Source organism: Amblyomma americanum, chromosome 1 (assembly GCF_052857255.1).
Source record: "Amblyomma americanum isolate KBUSLIRL-KWMA chromosome 1, ASM5285725v1, whole genome shotgun sequence".
Classification (NCBI taxonomy): Eukaryota; Metazoa; Arthropoda; class Arachnida; order Ixodida; family Ixodidae; genus Amblyomma; species Amblyomma americanum.
This window is the reverse complement of record NC_135497.1, coordinates 424557729-424568638: the sequence shown is the minus strand read 5'-3', so window position 1 is coordinate 424568638 and position 10910 is coordinate 424557729. Positions and strand designations below refer to the sequence as shown.

The 10910-nt window shown below is 46.8% G+C and overlaps 1 protein-coding gene across 1 annotated transcript; it reads left to right on the top strand.

Moving 5' to 3' along the window:
• The first annotated feature begins 4190 nt into the window (after positions 1 to 4190).
• Positions 4191 to 9735, top strand: LOC144103654 (uncharacterized). The gene is made up of 3 exons (XM_077636317.1): positions 4191 to 4293; positions 5678 to 5770; positions 9314 to 9735. Exons 1-3 carry the CDS (start codon positions 4210 to 4212, stop codon positions 9488 to 9490), a joined length of 354 nt encoding a protein of 117 aa, XP_077492443.1. The 5' UTR covers positions 4191 to 4209; the 3' UTR covers positions 9491 to 9735.
• Positions 9736 to 10910: the final 1175 nt, after the last annotated feature.

Sequence of the window (10910 nt, the reverse complement as noted above, 5' to 3'; positions counted from 1 at the left end):
TCCGTAAATCATTTTCATGCGAAACGCAACTCATATGCTTCAGAAATGACTTGCATTGCATTCTAGATCGCGGATCCCATGCTGATTCTATATTTATGAATTTTTCTAAAGCAGTTGACAAGGTTTCACATGAGCTTCTTTTTCTTAAACTAAACAGCCTTAACATCGATTTCACATTACGTGCATGGTTGTATTGTTTTCTTTCAAACCGAAGTCAGTTCGTAACAGCAAATAACGTCAATTCAGATTCCTCGCCTGTTGGCTCTGGTGTGCCTCAGGGGTCCGTTCTTGGGCCCCTCTTCTTTCTCATTTATATAAACGACTTACCAACTACTATATCGTCTTCCGTTTGTCTTTTTGCCGATGACTGTGTTATTTACCGCGAAATTAATGACGATAATGATACATCCGTTCTTCAGTCCGATATTAACAAGGTACTGGATTGGTGTAAACTGTGGAATATGAAGCTAAACATTACTAAATGCAAGCATTTGCCCATTTCTCGTCTTTCTACTACACACTCTACCTACTGCATTAATGGCATCACTCTTGAAACTGTGTCGTCTTATAAATGTCTGGGTGTTCATGTCTCTTCTAACCTGTCTTGCAAACCTCATGTTGACTACATTATAAATAACGCTAACCGCATCTTTAGATACCTTCGCAGAAATTTTTCATGTGCACCAAGTTCATTAAAACTACTACTTTACAAAACTTTGGTCCGCTCTAAATTGGAATATGCTTCATCGGTGTGGAACCCTGGGGTCCAATCTCTCATTTCTGACTTAGGATCAGTTCAAAACCGAGGTTGTCGTTTCATACTTTCCAACTATCATCGTACTAGTAGTGTAGCTGCCTTGAAAGCTAACCTTTCCCTCCCGCTTCTTTCCCATCGCAGGTCAATAGCTTCATTAGGTACTTTTCACAAAATTTATCATAATGCTTATCTTAAAGAGAGGTTGTCAAAAAGACCATCATATATTTCAGCACGCATTGATCACCGCCACAAAGTTTGGATCCCTCCTTGTCGCACGAGATGTTTTCACGATACATTCATGCCCAGAACTTGTGTCAGCTGGAATCACCTTCCCCACGATATTGCTGAAATTACTGATGCTGTGGCCTTTCGTAATGCTGTTACTAATTTTATATAAGTCTCTGTCTATATCTATGTTTTATTTTATTAGCTGCTGTTTTCTTTAGTGGTTTGTTTTCTGTAATGCTGCCTTTTGCTAGTGCTGTTATTGACATTAAACCATTGTGTGCTGTAACTATATTCAAATTCTTTAGCTGCTGTTTTGTTTTTTGTACTTGTATGTTATTCCCACTCCCCTCTGTAACGCCTAACGGCCCTGAGGGTAAATAAATGAAAATGAAAAAAAATAACATTTGTGTAGTGCTTAAGCTCTTGCTGCGCGTCGAGCTTGGTTATGGACTGAGTGCACGATTTTTGGGAGTCATTGGACTGTTAGAGGTTTTCGCCTGGCCCCGGGGGTGGGGTATGTCGGTCGGAGAGTGCTGGTTGGAGTAAAGCCTAGGTTCTCAAGGATGCTGCGGCCTGTGGGGTTTGAGGAAAAGCGATCAAGTTGTGCCTTGCGGAGAGCTTCTGTAAACTCGGCTAGTGTGTTATGTATGCCCATTAGTATCGGAGCTGTTCGTTGGAGGTACGTCGAGACAGGTTGAGTGCTGTCTTGTGTGCGTGACGAATCAGGGCATTGATTTTCTATTCTTCTGCTCTCGTGAGGAAGATACAAGGGAGCGAGTACGCTATGCGGCTGACGACGAATGCTTGAACTGGGCGACGGAGGTCACGTTCTCTCATGCCCCTTGGTCGGTTGGACATTCCTCGTATGGGCCACAGGGTCTGACGGACGGTGTTTGTGAGTTTGGCTACCGTGGCGGTGTTCTTGCAGTTACTGTGGAGTAGGGCACCAAGGAATCGGACGTTTTCCAGTTTTGGGATGTGGGTGGCGTCCAACAAGACTTCTACTGGAGGCGGAAGGCCTAGGTTTGTCCTACATATATGTGGTCGAATAATGAGTAAATCGTAATTGGTGGGGAGCAGGCCAGGCCGAATGTTGTAGCATGCGCTGCCACTAGGTCGGCACCGAGCACTGACCATCATCGCGTTACAAAGCTTAAGACAACTGGGCAGCTCCCGGTTCTTTTTCGACTTTATTTTGAAACAGAGCAAATAGTTCATACTGAAATTGGGAGATCTTTGCCCAAAATATTACTTTGTAAGATAAGAAGTGCACTGTAAAAAGACAACACACATAGAGAACGTTTTAAGTTGTGACACAGGCAGCGACAGCTGATATCATCCCAAAATTGTCGGTTACGTATTTACGGCATTTTTCTGCATACATGTCAGCACCTCTTTCATTTGCGGTCTGCAAGAATATTATCGCTATAGGGCTGAGGACAAAAATTATGGCGGGGCAAGAAAAAAGATTGAAAAATAAAATGCCCAAGCCCAAAGAACTTCTCAATCTAAACGTGTCACAGAAGAGGGTCTACGACGAATTTGTGCTTTTCACAGCCATACAGTGGTCAACAAGGGACGGCCAGATCGAATGCGCTCATCAAATATTGATGGTAGTTTAGCTCTGGTTAAACCTGGAGTGACGCGATAGCTGCAGCTGGCCCAGTGGAAATTGCTCAGTCGATTTGCAAAGTCGGTCTTTCGCCGCTCCGATTCGAAGGGCGTTCCTCTTCCATCTCTGTTCCACTTCACACAGCGCATGCGCACAGCATTTGCAGCACGGCTTCGAAGGCGCACCGCGCCGCCGGCAGCAGCAGCTGCTCTGCACCACGTGACCGATCACGTGTCCGGTCCCGGGCTTCTTCACGTGACCAGCAAAGGCGCATCGCCGAAGGCACCTGCTCCGAACCGCTTGACCAACCACGTGACCAGACACGTGACCCTGGCGGCGCCACCAAGCTGAAGGCTCGACAGGTTACCGCAGTGTAGCTATCGTTACAAAACTCGGCCACCGCCGTAGCCCCTCCTACTGTTTGTTGTAACTGGTGGCCTTGTCCAGTGTGCTTAGGATATCGTCGTTTTCATCATCTTTTATCCGGCTGTTCTGGGCCACGAAAGCTGGCATAGTCCGCTGAAGAGTGGGCAAGTTCCATGGCGCTTCAGATATTGAAGGGACCCTGCGAATGCAGTGAGAGTAGCAGCTCAACGCGGCGGCAGTTGCAGCGCCTATGGCGTCCCGCGTGGCCAGCGCAGGCCACGTGCCTAAGCAAAGGGCATGACGCCAGAATGCGCTACAGGTCGCTGCCCACTTGAGGGCCACAACCACATTTATTGGAGATGCGTCGACACAGCGCACGAGGGAGCGCCAGCGCTAGCCTCTGGCTGATGGGAGCGTACCAGCGTTCTTTTTCTCTGTGAGCACGTGTTCGCTTCATTTCCTCTACTTCTGAACGCTGCCGGCGCTTTTCACGCTGGTTGCTACGCACAAAATGTGGCGAAGGAAGTCGGGTGGTCTGCCCAGCTGAAAAAAGTGGCAGTTGAGAAATCCTTCCAGACACTCCAATATGTGTGCCGGCGTCCACGAGCCACTCAAAAAGGGGCTAAGCCTCTTCAGCAGTAGTTTGGTTTGTTTTTGGGAGTTTAACGTCCGAAAGTGGTTCAGGCACTGAGGGACGCCGTAATGAAGGGGTCCGGAAACGTCGGCTACATGGGTTTTTTAAAGTGCACTGAGACAGCACAGTACACGGGCCTCAATAATTTCGCCTCCATTGATAGTGGACCGCTGCGGCTGGTATCGAACCCGCATCTCTCGTGTCAGCAGCCGAGTGCCTCAAACCACTGAGCCATCTTGGCGGCTCTGCAGGAATTCATTTTATGCTGATATCTACTCTCGACGAGATATTCATTTTTGTTCTATTCCTGCACTTTCACCCATGCATAGCTTTCGGAAGAAATAATAGTGCAAAAGACACATGCACTGCCGAACAGGCTGAGCAAGACAAGGACAATTGCTGAATCGATGAAATGCATAATTTAACAGTAGATTTCCAAGAAATTTTTTTAGAAGTCATCACATCATTCATGTTAGTTGATTGGATTCGACATCCAAATTTTGTATCCTGTATTGTTGCTTTTATGGGTGCCTTTTCTTCGCCAACTGGAAAAAACGAAAGTAGAAGAAGCGCGCGTGAGAGCGTGCGGAGAACAGCGGTCATCTTGATTCGATGAGCCAGGAACTGCTTCCACACATCGGCGTTCCCGTCTGCTTTAAGGAGAGGATTTCAATTGCTTCGCTGCAACGATTAAAGGTGAGCAATGCGCGATTCAATTGTTCCAGTGGTAGCGGGACTCAATACGTCATTTACGCAACATGCATCGTGTTGAGAAACCCTGCAGGACTTGTATTTTGAGTATATGGGTATGCCTATTGAAATCTTCCTCCCTTAGTGCGGGGTCATCCCTCACTTACTGGCGCATGAAGAGTGTGTCTCGATATTTCCATGTACGCTATAAACAGAAAAGAATAAAAAGGGGGTAAACAGTCCTCTGGCGCACACCCTTTTACGAAAGGGAGTGCTCTACAGGTCATCTTACCCCCTCTTTACTCTCATTCAGGCGTATTCGTGTTTAGAGTGTACGCTGTGAATTTACTGATTTTTGCATGCTACAAATTCGCACTGACGATAAGGGAAGCTGTGATCATGGTTTTCGGTATAATGCCTACGGTGTGCACCTCACTCGTAGCAGACGACTGCTTTCGCGTTCCTTCTCATCAAAAATGCATAACCACTGTGCGATATCAGTGCACGTTAAAGAATTCCAGGTGGTCGAAATTTCCGGAGCCCTTAAATACGGCGTCTCTCAAAGCCTGTGTCGCTTTGGGACGTTAAACCCCCCATAATCCATAAAACCATAAAAAATGCATTACCAGTGACCGAGAGTTCCCCTGGTACTCATTACTCAGGATCAAAATGCCATATCGTCTCATCTGCAAGGGCCGGTGGGAGCGAAAAAACCTAACTTTTTTCACTTTTCTTCGTGCTCTGCTAGCATACATGGATCTTTATGTTCTTAAACTACACAATTAGCGACTACTGCAAGACTGTCGCGCTGCCGACGGAGATGTGAACGCCCAGGGATGTCGCTCATTTTGCCAAGATTCTCGCTACCAGCAATGCGCTGTATTAACGGCATGTCAATACGAGCAGAGCTGAAATGGCTGATGGGATGGACAACCAACGAGGAAGTTGATTAATGAAAAATTATCCGACAGAATTTGTTTTTGTACTCATGAATTTATGATTTAGTAAAGCGTATTTCTTGATAAAGAATGATCGCAGAAAATTAGGGACGGTGCCAGGCACGTAGACAGGATTTTTTTTCGGGGGAGCGGGGCCAAAGGAATTTTCGACTTTCCGAGGGGCGGGGGGGATTGCAATTGATTTTTTTTATTGGGGGGGGGCACTATCACCCTCGGCGCATCCTCGGATACAATAATAATTCCCGATCAACAGCTCGCATAATCAATGCTTACAGTCTGTTTTCCCAGCAATCTTCTGACTATTTAGAAGCAGGAGGGGGAGGGTAATAAATTGCTTGAGAGTTGTGCATGACGGAATGACTTCACACCACGTGGCCCCTACTTCCAGAAAAGTAACTTACGTGGATTTGATGTGGCGTTGTTCATTGCAGCTTTGCTCTATGGAGTTCCCGTCACTCGATAAGGACAACGAGCATGTGACCGCTTGGACTCTGCCAGTTGGCAGATACCTGAGAACAGAGCTGGTGCGTTTCCGCGGCTTGTACTTTGCGAACGACGACAACCATTTGCTCCTTTTGGATGCTGTGACGCTGGCGGGCCGAGCGGGTCTGGCTTTTGTGGCGTCCAACTACTCTGTCAATCTGTTCGGCTTCATGGACAACTGGAGTGTAGTGCCCGGTGACCGTTCAGAAGCGCCGCCAGGTTTGCGAGACTCCTGGGCTAAAAACATGTGTCGTTCTTTCGTTTTGTTTGTCACCCAAGCCACCATCTTGTGTATTCTACTACCTAGAAATGAGCCGAGCATATTGGAAGTTGATAAATAGTATTGTCAGTTTCAGAACCATATTATGCATTGTCTAATATTGTTCCCTATAAGAAAAGTGCAAAATATTCGAGATCACTGCGGCAACGCATATTGGGGTAATGCGGAATTATTGACGCCTCTTCATCCTCGTCGCCTTTCTTTGGCTCCCTTTGCCACTCTTCGCGTGTGGTCTGGACGTTAAAGCTGCGCTATGGGATGGCAAAGACGGCTTAAATATGATGCCACACGCCCACACAATGCGCAATTGAGCCCCACTGCATCAGCGGGCGAACACAGCATCTGCACTCGGCAACGGCGACAGAGTAAGGGGTCGCATACTCATCTCACGTTGTTTTTTTTTTTGGTGCGCTGTCGCTCCATGTGTCTCACGTGATCGTGATGTCACTACAGGAAACTGCCAATGACGTAGGATCGACGCTTCGAAGCGGAAGGGGCCGTATACTCATTTCACATTTCATGTGGCATCACTCCGCACCGCACAGTTACACCGTAAATCCCCCTTCCTTCTCTCTTAATTCCACTTAATCCCCATTAACGCCGTTAAATGTCTATTCACTGCTCGAGAAGTTTGACGCCTTTTGTTTTTTCTTTGCTACGCCGCGCATTCTACGGAGTGGCGACCCGCCCCAGCCTTACTTCTCTCTTAATTCAACTTAATCCCCATTAACGCTGTTAATTGTCTATTCACTGCTTGAGAAGTTTGACGCCTTTTCTTTTTTCTTTGCTACGCCGCGCATTCTACGCAGGGGCGACCCGCCCCAGCCTTGTCACCGCCGTCGATGTATAGCCCGTCGCTTATTAATGAATGGGTGTTCACTGTGTGTGCCACTAATTCCCTTTAAGGAAAGAGGAATGAAACTCCGACATACACATCGCCACTCGCTTAATAATTTTTCCGTAAATAGCACTTCTCTAAAGACATGCATTCTCGTTAACATGCATCCAAATTAGACTACATTATGTGAAAGACCGGCAAACATAAAAACCAACATTGCAAAAAATCGCCTCGTAGAAATACAGTCAGGGACAAAAATTGTGGACCACATGCTCCTGAGAGGAAGCCAATCTCTCTTATTATTCAGCAGCTGGAGACCACGCTTCTAAAGATGAAAGAGCAAAATTTTGACTCTCACCTCCCCAAGTGGGGTCACCAGCCCCCGGTTAATAGTAGAGCTACTGACTTTGTTTGAGGAACACATCGCCGAGAGACTTTTGTCCCCCTCTGCGATTAAACCGGTAGCATGCCTACCTGGCTTCCGAGGGCTTGTGGGTTTGAATCGCGACTGAAATAATAGTAGAAGTTTTTAGTCTACATAAAACAATGATTTTATCCGCATAAATTTTTTGAAAGATACGCAAGTCTATAATTCATATTACGTCTTCTTTTATATTTTTTCACCCCAAATATACACACTGACGTCGGTTTCTTGACATACGCCGCGTGAGTATCTCGACACGTGTGACGTGGGTTTCTGGCCACAACGTCGACGCCGTTTTTTCCTCTGAACACGACCTTAAAGCTGACGCTTTAATATGGACGGAAGCAGGGCATATAGAGTTAATATTTGATTACTGCTACCATAACATTTCGTGGACTTCATTGTTAAATGCAGTGCACTCGCAGAACTTCGGCAACGAAACCCACAAACAACGACTTATACTCTATCTCAGCTAAGAGGAAGCTAGAAGGTGGGCGCGCGCCTCTAGGACTCGACACGCGGAAAATAACTACGAGGAGGAAAAGTCTTGCATTCCATTTCTTTGAGCACTTTACCGCGTGCACAAACGCGGTAGGATTAATTTGCTAATAATAATGAGGTGAACGCCCAAAAGAAAAGCAAACAAACAAGCAAACAAATGAGACACGTACAAGGAGACGCACCCGAAAAAATCTGTCCTCTTATAGTGCTGTTTTTTTCCTTCTTCGTTGCTGATAGCATATTTTAACATTATGAATTAAATAGCCCACCTCCTGTTCAGTGATAGAAGAAATTTCATGCTGTTTCCTTTCCGGATCAGCCATGCTCTCCAGTGATGTGGCAGGCTGCACAGGTCATAATTATATGATTCCACAGCGCATTGGCTGCGGGTGGTCCGGGGAACGGCTGGAGCATCGCGGAATCGCGAGGAGTGATGTGTGTGACGAATGCGGTGTAGTGGACACACCAGAGCACCTTCTTCACTGTGCCGCATTCGCCGATGCTCGTAGCGTTATGCTTGCGGCCTTTAGGGCGCTAGGCATACTATTAGACTCCCTCAAGACGCTATTGTGGCCGCAGGGCAATGCGCGCACCCGTGAGAGAACCTTGGTGAGCCACAGTGCATTCCTCGAACAGACGGGCTTGACATCTCGTCTGTTCTCCGCCAGGTAGTTACACGCAGTGACCGAACGATCCGCGACTTCTACTTTGAACGATTAACAAGTGGACGCCCCACTAAAGTTGTAGTGGGGCGTGAGTTTTTATTGCTCCACCATGAACTAATCACGCGCACAACATGGACACATTTCTTATTGCGTAAATAGCTTGTTTATATTACCTCTCCCCCATCCTCTCTTCCGCTGCTCTCACCTCTTTTATTTCATTTCTCCATTTTGCCTGCTATCTTATTTCCGCTGCCCAGCTCATGTGCTTCAGTATCTATGGCAGATGCCAGGGCTAGCAAAAATCTTTTCCTTTCCTTTTAATATTATTTTAATAGAACCACTTGCTACTATACTATGAGCGTGTCTAGTGTTCCTTTGTTTGGAATCTTTTGCATTGTAAATTTTGGACTTTCAACATTACTGCACTCGGGCAATACTGGCGGCTGACCCGCCACTTCACTCACAAGAAATATCGGTATAACTATGTCCCAGGTCGAGACTCCGTGCAAAAGTCTATATACATGAATTTAGTGAAGGCGTGGGTAAAGGGTGATTTTGCGATTAGGTCGAGCACAGATTCACCGATCTTCCAGAAAGCTTGGAATTACCAAAATTTCCGGTTAGAGTCTGCACCCAGTGTCTAGTCTACAGAGAGGAAAAGGGAATAAAAGCTTAGACGCGAAACATTTGAAGTCAATATACAGTTTAGGTCACAGCTCGCTGGTCTTAATCACTGCGGAAATAACAAAGAAGGATGCTCTAAAATGTTTCAGTAGTATGCGGCAATGAATAAGCCTTAGGCCATTACGGCTCGCGAAGTGTGAGAAAATTTTGACACTGTACTGATCTGGTTTGGCGACTGCAACGTTTTCGCAGGCTCCCTTTACGCGTTGCCTACCGTTATCACTGCATACCCCAAGGGTCACGTGCGTACGCACGCAACGCAGGTCTGCTCGACCAGTGGCAAGCCCTGAACTGGTTGTGGGCGTTCTCCGGCTCTGGCACCGCCTCACTTGGCCGTCATTTGATGAGTCCGAAGCTCCACTGGGTTGAGCACCATCTCCGGAGCCTACTGCTTCAGATAGGCCTCCCGCTGCGGACTCTGCAGCGGCTGCTTTAGATGATCGACGCTCTCCTCGTGGAACTCACATGCAGGCCCAGTGTGGCTGTAAGGAAAGGCCGCAATTGCGCTCTCTGGATAATGGTGTATTTTCAAGTCAGGATGATGGTCATGCAGCTGATATGGGCCAGGGTGAACGTATGTACTTGGGAACAGAAGGCGGCAATAAATTTTTGGGAACGTGGTTCATGTCTAGTCATGAGTAACTCGTCAAATAACGATGGGTCGTGATAACCCGAAATCGACTTCTGCTCTAAAGATTTGGTCAAGGTTTACATTGTTTCTGCTAGATTATTTGCAAGGTAGAACACATTATGATGCTTTGACTTGAGTTTATTTTAAATTTGCTTTAGGCACGTCGTCGTGCAAATGCACGGTACCCAATCTGAAGGCGTCCAGGATAACTTTATTGACGCTGCAAATACTTTCATCTGCCCAAGGTGGCCGACACACGTGTTAAGCAGTATATTTAACATGGTGGTAACAAGGTGTGTTGTGTTTCCCGAGAAGCGATATTGACCCCGACGAAGTGGGAATAAAAGCCTAACATTTGGTTCTTCTATTTTATCTTTTTCCATTGTCTTCTTAAAACAGGCCTGACAAAACCTTGCAGCATTGCCTCATCAGCAACACCTGAAAGGAGGAAGGCGGTACAAGAGTAATGGGCCCACAACCCTTAGCTTAAGCAACTTTGACCTCATGGTCCTCAGACGTATAATGGAAGCAAAACGTGATAGCCTTTAGTTATTCCTTATTTATTTATGATACTTTGTGCTCGATGAAGACTTCAATCACTTTGTTCTTGTTCGACGCAAAAGTATCCGCCCCATCTCGCGCCGTGGTGAAATCCAGGGCGCAATCTAAAGCGAGTGAACTTGACTTCCCGAATCAGGAGGAGAAGACGGGCCTTCGAGCGTCGTCTGTGGGCGCCCTCTTGCGGCCCATGGGGCGCATCCGCTATGCGCTCGGGGCCGCACTTTAGACGTGGCGCCTGCCGGGCGAAGACACCGACGGCTTCACACTGCCCACAGCTGGCCGTGACAAGAAGGCGGTGCGGTTTAAGTCATCAACGTTTACTCGTGGATTGCCAGGCTCAACGGCTTCTTTGTGCAGTATTTGTTTGCACCAGTGAAATGGTGACAGTACCGAATGATGCGGGAGCGACCATAAGCAAAAAGAAGGAGAATGGGCCTGAGGTTATAGCGAGAATTTCCAATTCTCGAGGGTTTTAATATTTTGAAGAATGCAGAAATAAACAAAATACTAATATTGGCCTCTAGCCTGTGCCAGGTACTATTGCTGGCTTGAGGCACTCCAAATAAAAAAAATTAGATGTCTGGCGTAGAATATGGA

Bases quoted from the DNA above. Each gene is read 5' to 3' on its own strand.
- LOC144103654 (XM_077636317.1), top strand. From the start codon at position 4,210: ATGAGCCAGGAACTGCTTCCACACATCGGCGTTCCCGTCTGCTTTAAG. The intron at 4,294-5,677 runs GTGAGCAATGCG...TGTTCATTGCAG, and splicing joins CTTCGCTGCAACGATTAAAG to CTTTGCTCTATGGAGTTCCC. The intron at 5,771-9,313 runs GTGCGTTTCCGC...ACGTTTTCGCAG, and splicing joins GATACCTGAGAACAGAGCTG to GCTCCCTTTACGCGTTGCCT.